We start from the raw sequence: 18,718 nt of genomic DNA, 5'->3' as shown, positions 1-18,718 counted from the left end.
TAAGTTTGCAATATATATATAATCTTGTTTAATTCTCACAGCAACATTTTACAGGTTCTTACAGTAAGAAAATTCATGTCTTTCTGTATCCAATTTCAACAATGTATACGTTATGCCACTCGTCTTTAAATAGGATAGAATCATAGAGTGGCAAGGGGCATCAGAAATCAAAGAATCACAGAATGTAAGAATTAGAAGCAATCTTTAAAATAAACCTAATCAAACCTACATATACTAGAAGGAATGCCTTCTTTAACATATATTAAAAAGGATGTTATCTAGTCTATACTTGAAAAAATTTCAGGGAAGAGAAAATTAACTCTCAAAGCAGCCTATTATATTTTTGAAAACATTAATTTTTAGGAAAATTTTCCCTGAAATCAATTCTTGATTAATCTCTTGCATTTTCCAGCCATTGTTCAACATTTTTCCCTACTCCTTCAAACATTGGAACATAGCTATCATGGCTTCTTTAATTTTCCTTCTTTTTAGGCTAATCACTCTCAATTTCTGTAACCAATCCTGATATGATATAGACTTAAGACTCTTTACTACCTTCTTGATTTTTTTCAAGCTTATAAACATCTTTCTTAAACTATGACTCTAAAAGTAAAATATATGGCTACAAAAAAATAACCTTCACAAGAATAAGAAGCATGGATAGACAGTAATTTATCTGAAAATTATATTCAATATGAGGATTGAGGAAGGCAGAGTACAGTGAGATTATAACCTTTCTATTCCTGAAAAAAGATTTCTCTCTTAGAGCACCTGAAGATTACATTAACCTTTTTGGATGATTCTGCTAATTTTTATTAAGCTTGCAGTGAGCCAAGGTTCCTAGGTTCTTTTCAATCAAATTTCTGTCTACTATGCTTAGTACCTGTGAAACTGATTTTTTTTTCCTTCCAACTCCAAGATTTACAATTTTATCTATGGGATTTCATTTTATTATATTCAATCCAATGCTTATCTAGTTCACATCTATCTATCTTCTTTATCAGAATAGTACAAGATAGTTTATCAAATATTCTGCTAAAATCTAAACAAATTGTATCTATAGTATTCCCCTCAGTTTTCACTTTAGTAAGCCTATAAAAGGAAATACCATGAAATATTCTACTCTTGATGAAACTATGCAGGCTTTTGGAAATTATTGCTACTATATTTTAGCAAATATCTTTTTATGATCTATTCTAGAAAATTCCCAGGGATCCTCTTCCTATAGTTTTTAGATTGTTTTCTTCTCTTTTTTGAAAAGAAAGATACTTGTTCTTTTTCAATATGGTAGCTTTCCTAATTTTCATAATAATTTAGATATCACACATAGTGACTCATCAGCCACATATCAACATTCTTTTAGTACCTGAAGATTCAGTTCATCTCAGTAAAGTGATTTAAATTCATAAAGAGCAATCAGATTTTTTATTATATCTTTACTTAACTTTGATATGATCTTGTTAATTATGCTTATTCTCTCATTTCTAGCTCAAAAGTTGTTCTACATTAGCAAAGATTTTTTAAAAATAAAAATAAAAATTGAATGTATCTTTCTTCTATTGTCAATTATTTATCATCTATCTATCTATATCTATCTATTCTATATCATCTACCCCAAGTTAAGATTATAATTCTTCTTTGAATATTTCTTTCTTTCTTTTTTTTTCTCAACAAATCTTTTCTTTTAATAGGTAGGATACTTTGGTTCTACAAAGAGAACTGGCTACCCAGCATCACACAACTGGCTGACCTAGGATTGAAATTAAAGTATTTTGACTCTAAATCCAGTGGTCTTAGAATCATTAATTTGGAGTCAGGTTTTAGAGACCACATAATGCATCTTATCATATTACAGATGACAAACTGAGTTCAGAATAAGTTAAATGAACAACAACAGCTAGCAATTTTCTGAGAAAGGGTTTTAACTAGGTCTTTGAGTCCAACATTCTATTTATCATCATACTCTATCTATTATCCTTACCATCATTCCATACTTCTGCCATATAGAACTAAATGCAACATACCTGATCTCTGGTTGAAGCACAATTGGGTTATTGGGACCCTTCTTCATGGTTTAAACTGTGAAGTAGAACTGGTTCTAATACAGAACTCTTGAAAAAATAGAAATTTTATGATTTCCCTTATTTAGCAAATTCCCAAACAATGGAATCAGAATTGTTTGGGTTCAAGTCTGTCTCATAAAAACTGTGGGATTCTCTGGAAGTCATCTAAATCTTAGTGTTCCAGGCAACTCTCAAAAATGATTAAGATTCAGAGAAGGTACTGCTCTGCTTAAGGGGAGGGAGTTTCCTGATTAGGAGCTTTCTATATTGACAAAATTATAGGTCCATTTTAAGAAAAAAAAAGGTAAGGCTCTTTCATGAATGGAAATCTTATATTTAAAGTCTAGTTAATGCCTCCCAAAGGAAACACACTTCTTTGTAGAAGAGCTGTATCCCTGAGGAAGTGAGTGCTTTCTAGGTCACCTTTGGTTTCTTTCTATTATTTTGAAGCATAATACTAACTAATAATGAAAAAAAAAAGTTTTGGAAATGGAGTAAAAGATTCTTAGTTCAAATTCTTGTTTTACCACTTATTTTATTTTTAAAAAATATTATGCAATACTATAATTAACTAAGTACCCTTGTATAATTTTACTCTTTTTGAGCCTCAGTTACCTTATTTGTAAAATACATTGAGCTGGACTAAATAATTTCTGAAATTCATCCTACCTCTAAACCCTATGCAACTTAACCTAATTTATCATTATTTACATAATAATATTTGATTAACATTTTCCCTATCTGCCCTTAAAACTGATGTCACAGCTACACAGCTAATTTTCCAAAGTGCAGTTGTCCTATTTCACTGTTTTAATTAGTAACCCACAGGTGACTTTTACATTTGAAGATTGATGCTATTTTGTGAAAGTCACATAAAAGCTTGTATTTATGGCACCCATAAAATCATTGAACTTTATCTTGCTGCATATTGGCAATAGAGAGCAGCCTAATTATTTTCTAAAACTGAACCAGACATTGCAGTGTAGCTGCTGAATACATTTCAATAGACTATTGTGCTGTTGAAATTTTTGTTTAATTCTTGTTGCCAGTTAGAGTTATATATTTTTCTTTCTTGAACCTAAATGGAATAAGGTACTATAGTTGCTTTCTTACGGATGCTTGAAATAGGCTTAATAGAATATAAATAGGAACAATTCAGTTTCTAAGTTTTGAAAATTTTACCCTTGTTGTTCAAAATCCCAAATTGTAAAGGCCTAAAAGAATCAAGAACTGGGGAAAGACATTAAAGTAAACAATCATTACTTCTCTCATATCCTATCCTTTTCCTGGCTTTCTCTGCATCTTGATAAACAAAGTTCATTTCCGGAGCTGAGTCATTTAATTGTCTCTCTTGATAACTATCTCATTTTTCATACTCCCTCTTAAATATTCACGACATCAACCTTCTCATCACCTGCACATCTTTGAACCCTGCTCCTATTTTCTAGTTATCCCAATCTCCTTTTCATTTTTCTGAGATAGAAAAAGCTAAGTAATCTCACACAAATATATAATGTGTGAATTGCATTCATATTTGATAATAAGGTAATTTAAGTTTGAAGAATGGTTTTCCAGCTTTACAGGAAATCAAACCTCAAAAGGACTTCATAATATTAAAAAACATCTCCAAACAGAAATTTATATTTGATTAAACTCCACATAGCAATTAGTTTCAAACAATACTCTTTGGACCATAATACTGTGGATTAGAAGAAACTTGTTTATCCAACTAGAGGGCAGTCTCTGCTCTGTAATCAGTCATCAAACATTCTTTTAATGTGAGCTTGAGGCAGAGATTTCTACTCCTAGTTAGAGACACTTTCCATTCCCTCAGAATAATTTTGTTTTATTTGCCTTTATTTATATGTGTACATGTGGTATCTCTCATAGAAAGTAAGGTATTTGAGAGAAAGAGGAGTCTTTGTATCTAAGAAGCCTGGAACAATACATTGTGCAGCTAATAAAAGCTAACATTCATATATAGCCTTAAGGGTTTACAAAATGCTCTTTATGATTTCTATTTTGAGCCTCAAAACCAAATAGATACTATTATTATGCCCACTTTACAGATAAGGAAACTGAATTTGAATCACAGAACTAGTAAGTATCTGAGGCAGAATTTAAATTCAGATTTTTCTTACTCTTTTTCCTACAATCTGTCCATAATATCACTTAGTTGCATCTTGTGGTAAGCATTTAATAAATCTTTATAAATTCAACTGAATAGACTGTGTGGTATTTCTAAGTGTTAGAGATCAGAAAAAAAGAGGAAATAATTGAGTTTTAAAGAAGAGAATGAAAAAAGGATGGTTTTGTAGTCAAGGAGAAGATGTGGGAAGACAGAAATAGGAATAATCATTATATAAGCTAAGTTTAAATACAGTTTAATGTTACAAGGTAGTATTGGGACATAAGATTGGACAGAAAAAATAAGAATTAGACTATTTTTTTTGCTTTATTATTTTTTATTAATTTTATAATTATATATTTTTTCACAATACATATGCATGGGCAATTTTTTTTTTTACAACATTCTCTCTTATACTCACTTCTGATCCGAATTTTCCACTCCTTCCCTCCATCCCCTCCCCTAGATGGCAGGCAGTCCCTTACATGTTAAATGTGGTATAGTATATCCTAGATACAATATATGTGTGCAGAACCGAATTTCTTGTTGCATAGGAAGAGTTGCATTCAGAAAGTAAAAATAATTTGGGAAGAAAAACAAAAATGCAAATAGTTTACACTCATTTCCCAGTGTTCCTTCTCTGGGGGTAGCTGATTCTATCCATCATTGATCATTTGGAACTGAATTAGATTTTCTTTTTGTTGAAGATATCCACTTCCATCAGAATACATCCTCATACAGTATTGTTAAACTATGGTTTTAAGACTAAGTCAGAGAAGTTTAAATTTGTTCAGGGGTTGGGGGGACAGTAGATGAATTCAATTCAAGGTTACTATTGTGAAAAATATTGACACTTTACCTGTATTATTACTGAATTGACATTGAAATGAAAGTATAAATATGTAAAAATGTCCTTTATTGTTGTAGCAGTCAGGCAGAATTAATGATCCCCTCTTTCAGAAAATAACCCAGTTTAACAAATTGTGTGTTCCACATAGCATCCCCTTTCCATTTTCACAAATAAAATATCCTCTAAAGATATTCTTTTCAAGCATTTGGATCTGACAACTTTGAATGAAAATTTGTATTTCCTATTTACTACTGGAGTAGCCAAAATATTTTATAAGGCTAAATTCAGTCTTTTATAATAGCCTATTAGGTTCAATAGATTATGCAAATTTTTGATGTAAAAGTGTGTATGTGTGTGTGTCAATATATACATAGATATACAGTTACATTATGCAGTTGTACATTTTTTCTCCTGCTTTTAGACTCACAGAATTAAGTGTGATAAATCGACTGGCATCATTGAGATGGTAATGGATCGATTTACTATTGAAAATGAAGGCACCTACACTGTGCAGATCCATGATGGAAAAGCCAAAAATCAGTCTTCATTAGTTCTTATTGGAGATGGTATGACACATCCAATATTAACATATGGCCATAAAAGTCACTTTAGAACAAATATACTTAAATAGCTAAATGACTAAATTTTTTTTCCATCTTTTCATCCCAATGCTGAATTTTTAGCATTTAAGGCTGTCCTGGAAGAAGCTGAATTCCAAAGAAAAGAATTTCTCAGGAAACAAGGTAAATAGTTCAACTGAGTGTTCTCTAAAAGACCCAAATTAATCTGAGTGCCCTATTCAAGGTAAGACCTATATAATGCAAAGGAGTTCTAAATAAAAACCATGCAAATGATATGATTTTCTTAATAACAATGCATATTTTTAGATGACCATACTTACCCTTACCAAGGAGAGGATTAAATGGCTTCACATTATGGAGTCCTAGTCATCAAATTTGGTATTCATGTTTACTATTTTTTTTCTTTCTTTCTCCCACCTAATTAATCTTAAAGTTATATCTTTCTGTCTTTGAACTATTTAAAAAAAATCCATCTCTTACTTTAATCTACCACTGCCACTACTCTTATCCAGAACTAAGCCACCTCATGCCTATATTATTTCAAAAGTTTCCTAATTGGTCTCTTTAACTGCAATTTCTCTTCCTTCTTGCTACCCTAAACATTACTACCAGATTAATTTCTCTAAAAACAGTTATTCTGGTCATTTCCTTTCTTTAGAAATTTACAAAATAAAATGCCAGCTTATCAGACTATGTTTTAAAGCCCTCCCCAATGTGTTTCATTTTTATCTTTGTATTTTTTACTCCTAACACAATTCCTAGCATATAGTATACATATCAAGCATTTATTTAACATTTACTATATACAGAGCACTGTGCTCTGGATGAGAAGACAGAATTCAGAATGAGGGTTGGAAACATAAATTTTAGCTAAAACTCAGTCCCTGCCTAATTGGGTTTGCAATTTATAAAAGGGGAGAAGCTAGGGGAAAGATTAACATAATGTTACTTATTATTAAAAAAGACCCTTTAAAGGAAGATAGAAGGCATTAGGAAAGCTCTCCAGCAGAGGTGACTTTTGAAAGATGACTTTGGGCATTTAAAAATGGGTAGAAATTCCAAAGGAACAGGAGGAAAATATTTCCAATTAAGGGAACAGAGGGAAGAAAAATAAGACATTGTTTTTATGTTGCTCTTCAACATAAAATGTCTACTCCTTTTTACTTTCTGAACTCATGTTTGTTCCTTTGTGAAAAGATTGCCTTTGACTTTATGGAAAAGGAAACCTTCACTCCTCTTTATCTACCACTTAAATCTTATGTATTCTTTAAAATCTTCTTTCAGCCCTACATTTTCTATGCAGCATTGTCTTACCATTCTAGTTCTCTGTTGTCACTTCCTTTTTTGAACTTCTATGCCACTTTTTGCTCTTCTCCCTATGGCTTTATGGAAATTTATATTACCTTACGTTGTTAGTTCATGATTTCTTCACTATGCCTGATGCCTTCCCAATGGGATATAAGTTCTCTCTGGGCAGGGACCATACGCATTTGTGAAGTTTTCTGTTTTTGTTTTTCTTTTTGGAAGCTTATCTTATGCTTCTTATAAACCTTCCATAAAACTAAATATAGTGCTGACCACATAATAGTCCCTAAGCACTGAATTGGCTGAAGTGAATGGGCAGTTGAGTAGTTACTTGGAATAAAATAAGATTATACAACAAGGCTGATATTATAGCCACTTACAGAAAAATGTTATTTTGCAGATAGATTGGCTTACCTTCAAACATCCAGATATTACCTGAACAAGTTTACAGTACTTATTAGAAAATACTTCTGAGGTTTGACAAAATCACAGAATTTCAGAGTGAGAAGCCAGCATAAGAATTTTCATTAGATGATTTTTAAAAAGCAGTGAGAGTCATTTTTATTGGACAGAAATTTGCTTATTTTATTTAGTTCAAGTTAGTCCTAAATTTATATTTATACTACTAGAAGATCTTTTTTTCAGAAGTCATAATATATATGTGGATATTATATAATCTTATTTAACCCAGATGATGATTTTTATCAGAATTTCCTTTCAATGCAGATCAATCAAAAATCAAGGTTTTTAATTTTCAAAAGATAATTTCAACATTAATTCTTGCAAAACCTTGTGTTCCAATTTTTCCCCCTTTTCCCTCACCCCCTTCAAGTAGATAGTAAGTAATCCAATATATGTTAAACAATGTAAACATATATGTTAAATCCAATATATGCATACATATTTATACAATTATCTTGCTGCACAAGAAAATTTAAATTGAAAAGGAAAATAAATGAGAAAAAAAGTAAAATGTAAGCAAACGATAACAAAAAGAGTGAAAATGCTATATTGTGGTCTACCCTCAGTTCCCACAGTTCTCTCTCTAGGTGTATATAGATGGCTCTCTTCAACACAAAATCATTGGAACTGGTCTGAATCATCTCATATAGTGTCAAATATAATCCAGCTGTTCCTTTAAATTATTTCTGTAATTGATACCCAGAACACTTTTGCATGCACAGAAGTAATATTCCATTATTAGAAAGTAGAATTCATTGCACTTAGCCTACCTCATGGAAATCAAACTTGTTTACTAGTAATCAGGCTTAGTTCATATTTTTTGGGCGGACAAGACTGTTTTATCTTATTCATTTCCATATTGAGGATCTCAGCAGCTCAAGGAACATTGAAGGTAATTTCCTATAACAAATCACTATATTATTAAGAATGATTTATATATGCATATAAAAAATTAAACAAAAACACTAAATACCCTCCATAGCTTCTCAATCTATAGTTTTATGTTTTATGGTAATACCAAGCTTTAATATTTGCCCATCATTCACTTTTCTATATTATTTTGTATAAAGAGAATTTATTAATACAAAAGCAATTTTTGTTTTCCAATTCTTTATCATTGAAATGTGATGTGTGAGGAGCAGTGGTAGGTTAAAAGCTTGTTTATCTCTTTGCTAATTTCACCATTTTAGATGTTTTATGCATTAAGCTATTGAATATTCAGCCATAAATATGCCTTAGGCAATACAATAAAGTAGTTTAAAAATTATTCTTTCTAAAGGAAAATAGATATTGGATGTCAGTAAGAATGAAAGATCAGACCATAACTTTCCTGCTTAGCAATACAAAGTCCAAAAGAAACTCAGAACTAAGGCAAACATGTTAACTTATCCTGAAAAATAATTATCTTGGTTTCAAAATGCACAGCAATTTTCCTCTTGATGTAAATGCATAGGCATTGATTTTTTGGTATAAATTCAAATATTTTTTACTTTTTCCTTAGGTCCTCATTTTGCAGAGTATCTGCATTGGGATGTTACAGAAGAATGTGAAGTTCGACTTAAGTGTAAGGTGGGAAATGTATTAAACATATGTGCTAAATTCATTTTAAGATCCATTAAGTAACATCTTACATGAAAAAATATTACTTGCTGATCAATTACTTATAATATCAACACTTTGAGTCACTTGATTTTGAACAAAATGTCAACAGGTATTTATTACATATCTGTTTATTTACTTATTTATGCCTTCATGATTATCAACTAATAAGTACTTGATTTAAAACTGAAAATGTCTCCTAATGAAAATATCATATTATTTTGGAATGTAAAAATAAGATTAAAAAAGACATTGTAAAAGTTCATTTATTACATTTTACTTAAAATTTTTCTCAGGTGAATTCAGGAAGAAATCTATGGACATAAAATTTTTTAAACATATTTTCATGTTCCTGCCTATATTCTTTATATAAGATTTCCATTAGGAAATGAAAAAGCATATTTGCTAAGAATAAAATGCATTTTGGTTTATAACACAATGATCAAAATAAATTTTCATTACTAGCAAAAAGAGATATGCATCCTCTTTTATATTATCATTGTCACATATTTATTTATGTGTATTGAATCAATCTCAAAGACTATTCAACAAGCATTATTAGGTTTCTGGTTTGAATAAAAATCTGTTTTTAGAAATATATAGCTCAGCAGTGTAAAATTTTAGTATCTCTAAATTAATATAAACAGTTTTGACATAAAAATAGAGAAGACATTAAGGTATCTTTGTGAAAGATTTCTTCTATGAGAGGATACACTGTGGTGTGGTGGATTGTTGAATCTAGAGTCAGGATGAAGTAGATTTAAACCCTATCCCTACCACTTAGTAGCTGAATGACAATGACAATGTTTCTGAGTCCCAGGCGGCAATTTGTTTGCTTAATTGTAGGAGTTAACATCAGTTTTCTATTATGGTAATCAAATGACAGACATTATATCCCTGAAGTTATACTAATGCATTCATTGTTTAAAAGAGCCAAGTCCATCAGAGTTGATCATCACATAATCTTGTTGTTGCTGTATATGATGTTCTCTTGGTTCTACTTACTTCACTTAACATCAGTTCATGTAAGTCTCTCCAATCCTTTCTGAAATCATCCTGCTCATTGTTTAAAAACAAAAATATTTGTAGCAGCTCTATTTAATGGTAACAAAAAACTAGAAAATGAGTAGATGATCATTAATTAGGGAATGGCTGAATAAGTTATAGTATGTGAAGGTAAAGTAACACTATTATTCTATAAAAAATGATGAACAAACTGATTTTAGAAAGGCCTAGAAAGATTTACATGAATTGATGCTGAGAAAAACAAGGAAAATCAGAAATACATTAAACACACTAACAGCAAGATTCTGTGAGGATCAAGAATGACAGACTTGGTTCTTCTTAGCAGTTCAGTGATTGAAGGCAATTCCAATAAAGTTTGGGTAGATAATGCCATCTGTATCCAGAGAGAGAACCCTGGAGACTGAATGCAAATTAACACATGCTATGTTGACCTTTGTTTTCTTTTTCTCACGTGGTTTTTCCCTTTTTTTCCCCTGATTTTTCTCTCCCAAAATAATTTATAAGGAAATATGTAAAAAAAAAATGCTTTGCAGTTACTCATAAAAAGATGGAAAAAATTGCATCAACTCGTTATTTACTGAATATCTGTTATGTGCTAAAGGTTTTATTGACAAGGAAAAAAAAACTTATTAAAGTAAAAGCAACTCAGAGAAAACTGATGATATTTTGTTAGGAAAGGCCCTAGGAGGCCTTAACAGTATTTCACTGGGATTAAACTTAGTTTTAAGTATTCTCCTTTGAGAAGAAGAGTCACTATTTTCATCTCTATGTAATTTTGTTATAATTAGTATCTTTCTCCTATGCTTTTGTCATATTTATTTCTTATTCCTTAAATAAAATATCTTTGTAGGGGCAGCTAGATGGCATAGTGGACCTGAAATCAGGAGGACATGAGTTTCAAATCTTGCCTCAGACACTTAATACTTCCTAATTGTGTGACCCTGGGCAAGTCACTTAATCCCAATTGCCTCAGAGGGGAAAAAAAAAAAAAAAAAAAAAAAAAAAAAAAAACTTTGTAAAAAAAGAAAATATAATCATTTAAAAATACAAATTAGATTGTATAACACTTTTATATGTGGCATTGTTGATTATTGCTGACTAATTTCATGGAATGATGGGATGAAAACTAAAAGATTTTTTGGCATGAAATAGAGTATTCAATTATCTCAGAGGCTTTGACTTAGAAGTTTCCCTCTCATTGCTAGCAGCAATAGCTTGTATAAAAGCCAGTTGGATGTAACATGCTAATTTGTAATTCAACATCAAAGCACATTGTTTTAGGTATTTCAAGATAATGTGACTTATGCTTCCAATTTGACAGGTGGCAAACACAAAAAAGGAGACTGTTTTCAAGTGGCTAAAGGATGATGTTCTTTATGAAGTTGAAACCTTACCTGATCTGGAAAAGGGGTTGTGTGAATTACTTATACCAAAGGTATAGTGGATTGAATAACTTTGTTCACGCTTCCTACAACTTCCCTTTCTCCCCTCACCAGGGTAGAATGAAAATGAAAAGTATATGCTAGAGATAATGAGTCATAAATGCTACATTATTGTTTTAATTTGCAGTTGTCCAAGAAGGATCAAGGGGAATATAAAGCAACATTGAAAGATGATAGAGGCCAAGATGTATCTATCCTTGAAATAGCTGGCAAAGGTAATCTTTGTAAAAGGTTTTCTTTATTCTACTAGAATTACCAGCCCCCCCCACACAAACTATATCTGTTTCCCTAGAATTAGTCTTTAAACCATTCAAGTAAATTCATTTGTGTTTTTAGGTAGGAAACATATTCTTCTGTCAGATGTATTAAGGTAGAAGAAAAAAATATGTTACCTTCAAAGCTGTTTTGATGCTTTAGGAGAAGGAAATATTATGTTAATTAATTCTTATGTACAATGCTATGGGAAAACACTAATCTAGAACTCCCTCCCCATTGTCATTATAAACATGATTCAAATAGGGTTGAATCAATTCAATTAAATATAACTTCACTTTATTTGAAGTGAAATTTTCTTATCCCTTGTTTAAAAGTTGAGGAGGCACAAGACAGAAAAAGGATTTATTAGCTCATAGACCTTTTGTGGATAAATATTGCTATTTTATGTGCCATTTTTCAAACTAACAGGACAATTTCCTGTATCAGTTTAATTAAATGAAAAAAACTCATGCTTTCTGATAAAATTCTACATTGTAATGGAGCATTTCCCTTTTCCATTTTAGTGTATGATGATATGATCTTGGCAATGAGTAGAGTCTGTGGTAAGTAGATGCTTTCTAATTGGGGGCTGTTTTTGGTGTTTAAGTCATTGTATCCTGAGATAGGCATTTGATCCTGAAAAGAGGAAAGTTAATGAAATCCAGCCCATGTCCTATTGGAAGCACTCAATTCAATCTTAGTGTTACCGATTGAATTGATTCAGATGTTATTTTAAGTGGGTTAGGTTTTTTTACTTTAACTAATTAGGTTTAGACTCCATGATTAACCACTTCATTCAATTTGCTTCAAGATTATTCAGATTTTTGTTTTGTGGTTAATTGCAAGAAAAAGCATTTCAGAGAAAGAGGAACTATGATATGTTAGAATCACTATAGTATAGAGGAGAGAAGAATGTCTTCAAAGTCAAAAAGACTTGTATTTAAGTCCTAAATGTGACTTAAACCACTGTGAGACTATCTTGGGCAGTGACTTGAATTTCTGGTGTCTTGAATCAATCTTTAAGACTATTAAAATGTAGAGAGTGCTAATTTGCATGGCTAAGGGAATTTCTTAATATCATATTATCTAAACAGACTTTCTGTTTAGTCTTTAGTAAAAACTGGGAAGTACTGGCACTTAATTATGAATTTTAGAATGATATGTCATTTGGCACTTCATACTTAAAATTATATACCATTGGAACAATAAGAAATCTCAGAGACTGTCTATTTCACTCCTCCTCCCCATTGCTTCCCATTTTACAAATGAGAAACTGAGTTCCAAATGGATGAAATGATTTCCCCCAAAGTAATTTTAGCTTTGTAGAATTAGAACAAGGCTTCCTGATTTACAAGCCCTTTTTGTATCATGGTAGGACCTGCCTTTTATTTTGATACATTTATAGCTCTGTAATCTTTTGGTGTGGGAACTGGCTTTCATTAATTCATCTATGACTTCACATATCCTTCAATACATTCTTCTCTTGGGTATACGCCTACCATGCTCTAGGCCTTTTTCTAGGTCTTTTAATATTTCAAGGATAGCTGTTGTTCAAGGACTTCAACTATATGCTATTGATCCTTTACCCACTTCTTTTCCCAGGCATACATTTCTTGGATGGTAGGTTTTATATCACTTCTTTCATGCAAATCATCAAATATATTCTTGGATTTAAATATATTTTTGGTTCTTCTGAGGTTGTAGTGTCAGATTATTTGGGGCCATGGAGCATTACCACAAAAATATGGTGTTTAATTAAAAAATGGCTTTTTGCTTCAGGAAACAACTTGAGATCACTGACAATACTGTGCAATTTCTCAAAAGCAATTCAGGTTGCTCATTTTCTTCCATTAAGTTCTTAGAATGGCTCCTCATATATTTTCAATGCTTGTCCAAGGAATATGTATTGGGTTTAAAGGTTAGAGAGCTAGGCCTGGAGGCAGGAAGACCTGAATTCAAATCCAGCTTCAGACACCTTAAGTGCTATGTGATTTTGTTTATTTATTTATTTTATTTGCTTCAGATTCTTCACCTATAAAACAATGATAATAATAGCACCTACTTTAAAGGTGACAAATGATAGGTACTTTAAAAGAAGGTTTTTGTTATTATTATGATGAGGTATTCTTACTATTGGTGAAAAAATTCAACAAGCTATGAAGTCAACCCATCACCATGTAGACAGTATATGTTTTATATACACTTAATTTTTCCTTGATGGTTTTCAAGCCACTGCTTTTGGGAGGTTGTAGACATTACTGAACAATCTTGAAGTATTCTGATGCCTGGTGTAATAAGTAGGGCATTACATATAAATGAAACTATCTTAAGGTTTTCACCATTTATAAGGAACTTTTTGTTCCATTTAGACTTTGTTTAGGACATTTGCCGTGACAGCATTGGTTACCTTTTGTCAAGAATTTGTTTCCCCAGTCTTGTTTGATTTGATATTGATGAGTTACCTTTAAGTATGTCCCTCTGCCTCATTTAAAATGCATTTCTTATTTGACTTCATAACAACCTTATGCAATGAGTAGCTATAATTTTATCCCCAAATTTCCTACTGAAAGAGACTTTCTCTAAACTATGAATTGAATTTGGAGGGAAAGGCTTTTAATTAATGGGTCAGACACTGCCCCAAGAATAATGAGGCCTCCTTTTGAGTGTAAATTAAGCCCTTTAAAGGTACATTAACTCTGGTTGGCCACTAGGGTACCATTTTCTAAAAGACTATTCTAGAGTGCTAAAAAGTATTATTGTTCCAATAGCCTGAATGGTACTACATTGAGAAAGCTAATTCACATCTAAAAGGGTCTTATATATATCCAAATAATAGTTTTCTCAATTTACTTAAGAAAGACTAGGTTTAGATCACAGTGGTTATTTTCATGAGGTCTTTTGTGATAACTTTTGCATATACCAAGAGAAATCATCATATTAAAACAAACAGAAACAAAATTCTCAAATAAAATAATGTCTCTTACAATTTATCCCATTTAAATTTCAAAGGAATACTCTTTTCATCACTAATCAGTGATTTTCTAATATTTTAAAGGAGCCTTATCACATTAAAGCTAGCCAGGGGATAAATGAGCTTGGATTACTCTTGAAATATCTAAGAGTAATGATGATTAATGCTACCCTCAGTGGAAGGTTGTAAGTTACATAAATATTGATTTACAAAACTCACATCACTCATATTAGTATAAGAGCTGACATATTTTAATGAATAATAATCTAGCATCACCCAATAATGACAATTTGATCAAATATTATACTTGAGTTTAATGAGTATCAGGAGATACTTGTGTACTAAAATGTTGTCTCCTTGAGCATAAGGACTATTTTGTTTTTGTCTCTGGTATATCTAGAGCCTGATACATCATAAGTATATAATACAGGCTTGATGAATTAAATTAAATCCAATAACATCGCTCCAAGAGAGCATTTAGATATTTTAAGGTAAGCATTTTAATTGCTTCCAAAACACAGGAACATTTTCTCATTTTCAGTCTTCTTGATTTGAAGTCTGTTTTTTATAGTTAGGAGCATATAGCATTTTTCCTGTATACCATTCTGAGTCCAAGTGATACGTAAAACTTCTATGTCTTTTATTGCTTTAGAGTATATCATTTTTTTCTTAATACTTTAATATTTTTGCCACAACCAATGAAAAAGAGAAATTGAGATATGAAACAGAAATATATCACATTGGTCACTTTGTAAAGCAGAAAGGATTTGACTTTGGGATGATATTTATTAACTGTTTTTTATATAATAGCAATATAGATGATTGTTTTAGAAGGAGGAAGGTCAAGAAAGGCATCCTTGGCAGAGCAATGTGGGTCTGAGAAGTTTAGTTAGGTAGTTTTCTTTGTCTATTCATGTTTGTACTCTTTTGTGTTCTATGTGTGCCCTTGGGAGAGGCCTTGTGCACTGGACTGTGCATAAAGCTGTCTGAAGCATAAATACAAAATGATGATGGTAATGAGGTGATGACTGTATGTCATTGGGTCAGTGACAGCTGCTTTCTTGATAATATTTTCTGAGATATTCCCTTTTTCTTGGTTCACAGATACCAGATTTACAATTACTTTGTAATTGCCATATTATCCTATAATTATTTGTATATTGTAGTGAAACACTCTCCATTTATAAATTTCAAATGTTAGAATTGTATTGGAATAATTTAAACATAATCTATTAATATTAATAACACTATTTTGTCTAACTTCTCAATCTATCCATCTTCTTCTGGCTACCTTGAATGCCTTTATCAACTTAAGCTGTTATTCATAAGCCTTAGAAACTGTCAGAAAACTGTGCTGTGTACCTGTAAAGAAGGTCACATTAGAAATTAACCTTTATCCAATATAGTTCAGTCTACGCTTTTCAGCAGAAAATACTGCTTCCTTACTAGTATTTTTTTTTAGGGGAGGGGAGAGTTAGATTAGACCTGTGATTTCATTGCTATAGACAGATCTCTAGAAAAGCAGATCAACAGTTACTCTGCACTCAGAGAATTACTTGTAATACTGAAAACTTAAGTAATTTGTCCACAATCACACAACCAATATATGTCTTCCCGACTTTGAAGCCAGCTTTCTGTCATATTATATTATCCCTAAATGTCTGTTGTATTCAAGCAATTATATAATTTTCTGAAGGAAGCAAGACTTTGAGTTAATATTATCATTTGCAGGGCAAAGTAGATATATAAAACCAAAGCAATCCATTATGTTAGCATCATAAAATGTGTATATGTGGTTAAGGATAATTTAATCCAACTCCTCTTAATTTATAAATGAGAAAAATTAAATAAATTAAATGATTTGTCTATAATTAAATATATATATATATAATTAAGTCTCTTGATTTCTAGGACTGATTCTATGACTTTCTGTCATAGACCTTATTACCAACTAAAGAATTTTCACCTTTTTCATGTCAATTCTAAGAAATCTTCCATAATTGAAAAAAAGGGATAATTAGGTAGAAAAAAAGGCCATGACTTTTAAAAAAGTAAGTGATCTTATTAACACTGGATGTTGAAAGAATCTTTATTGAAAGTTGTAATTCTGTTATCATAAAAGTGGTCTGATTTAAATTCATCAAACTTACATATATATGTGTGTGTGTGTGTGTGTGTGTGTGTGTGTGTGTGTGTGTGTGTGTGTGTGTGATATAAGTAAGTGGTATGATTTAAATGGAAAAGGCTACACTTATATGTTGAGTTAAACATTCTTAGGAATAGCTATAAGAATTCAGTTTTTAAAAAACTGATCCATTGAGAATTTCAACCATACCTGTTTGGGAGTGCTGTAGAGACAAAACAGCATGTTTGGTTGTGTCCTGTACAATCAATTCTAAATGTCAAATTACAGAACATTTTCCAATCACTTATTTGTACTAACTGGATGACTATTAAGTCAGAGAGTAAAAATCCTCTTCACTAGTTAATGTTTTTCATGGTCAAGATGTTTCTTTGAAACTGGGCACTTAATAATCTGATTACTCAGGAAATGCATCCCACGATCTTCTTCTCAGTGGTTGGTGAAGTTAATTACCCACTGATTTGCTAGTTATAATGAAGCCCATATGTTTCTATAGAGTATATTTTAATTCAGTATGTGAGGCTTTATTATTAGCACTTAGGGGAACTACTTGGCAACATTCATATATATTGAGTAGAAAGATTTTCTAAAATGCTTGTTTATGGATTTTGCTGTTTCATGTGTATTACTTTCCTTTTCCTCTGTTACAGAGGGAAATGGACAGAGTTCACTAGCACTGTTTAAATCTACATCCTGAAAAAAATTACTCAAAACTTCTATCAAATGTCCTTTAAAGATTAATTTTTTGGTATATTCCCTTAATATAATAGGTCAGGTTTTTAGAGGTTTTAAACTAATATTTTCATAATTAATTCAAGAAATGTCTGTTGAGATCTACTATTAATAAAGAAATATGCTTTGTCATACTCCAGAATCATACACTGCTAGAATTAGGAATGGTCTTATGATGACACAATATAGTATGGTGGAAAAATCCCTAGATTTGGTTTCTGTGGAGCTAGGCTCAGAGATATCTATTCTGCTACTTACTATATATAACTATAAATCTTATCCTTTCTAAGGATACAGGTTTCTTTCTATATAAGAATGAGGGGGGTTGGATTAGTTTCTACTTGTAAATCCTATGAGTATAATTAACTACTGTGAGATTATCTAACCCAACTCTTTCATTTTGCAAAGATGGAAATAGAACCACAGGATATTAAGTGATTTGGTCTTAAGTGTTGTTAAGTAATCACAGCTAAATGTAGGTGAGTGGGGCACATTTTATTCTCTGTTACCTAAGCAAGCTTTAGCTATTCTAGGTCATTTATTTCCCACTGTTCTTGAGAGAAGGGATTGGGAGAATAGGAAAAAAGAGCATTCCAGATTGCCTTTTGATTGGGGAGGTAAAGAGGACATGCTATATCAAATTAAGACTATAGTGAGATCTTTATTCAGGTAGGTTAATAGAGGAATTCCATTACACTGTGACCTAATCCACTCATGTCAATGGCATTAATTTTTCTGTCACTTGTAATTTCAGATCAAGGAACGTATTTTCTTCTCTATATAAACAGTAAATAGAAATAGGTTCCTATTTGCCTCCTTGTTCTTCTTTCCTCCTTCCCCCTAACTACAGTTAGAAGAAAACTCTGAAATTGCTCTCACAAAAGTCACAATGTCCCCTAATTACTAAATCATTGCAGCACTCCCTTAGCTTTTAACATCATTAACTTCTAAAAATTAAGAGTTAGCTTATTATTTGTTATATTTTTCTATTAGAATTTGATGCTTAAACCTCCTAGTTCTCTGTCTCTTTAGTTACTGCTATGTAGTGTTCCCTTCTGGCTCCTTTTGCCATATTGGGCTTCTTCAACTCTCTTCTATCCTGTAGTGGTATGATTTTTTTAAAAAATGGAATGACTTGTGTTCACTGTACATACCCATCTC

At 31.5% G+C, this 18,718-nt stretch overlaps 1 protein-coding gene across 4 annotated transcripts in view; it reads left to right on the top strand.

Moving 5' to 3' along the window:
- The window catches only part of MYOM2 (myomesin 2), a 168,606-nt gene that overhangs the window by 124,038 nt on the left and 25,850 nt on the right, over positions 1 to 18,718 (top strand). For all 4 annotated transcript variants that reach the window (XR_012486130.1, XR_012486131.1, XM_074287958.1 and 1 more), the window contains exons 26-31: positions 5,463 to 5,607; positions 5,725 to 5,784; positions 8,891 to 8,958; positions 11,336 to 11,449; positions 11,584 to 11,671; positions 12,236 to 12,274. Coding sequence is in view for 2 of the 4 variants with exons in the window: in XM_074287958.1 (XP_074144059.1) it covers positions 5,463 to 5,607; positions 5,725 to 5,784; positions 8,891 to 8,958; positions 11,336 to 11,449; positions 11,584 to 11,671; positions 12,236 to 12,274 (514 nt within the window). In the remaining 2 variants the exon portion in view is untranslated. The remainder of the gene's footprint in view (positions 1 to 5,462; positions 5,608 to 5,724; positions 5,785 to 8,890; positions 8,959 to 11,335; positions 11,450 to 11,583; positions 11,672 to 12,235; positions 12,275 to 18,718) is intronic.

This window comes from Sminthopsis crassicaudata, chromosome 2, assembly GCF_048593235.1.
Source record: "Sminthopsis crassicaudata isolate SCR6 chromosome 2, ASM4859323v1, whole genome shotgun sequence".
Classification (NCBI taxonomy): domain Eukaryota; kingdom Metazoa; phylum Chordata; class Mammalia; order Dasyuromorphia; family Dasyuridae; genus Sminthopsis; species Sminthopsis crassicaudata.
Note: the sequence above shows the minus strand (reverse complement) of the source record. Positions and strands in the feature narration are given on the sequence as shown.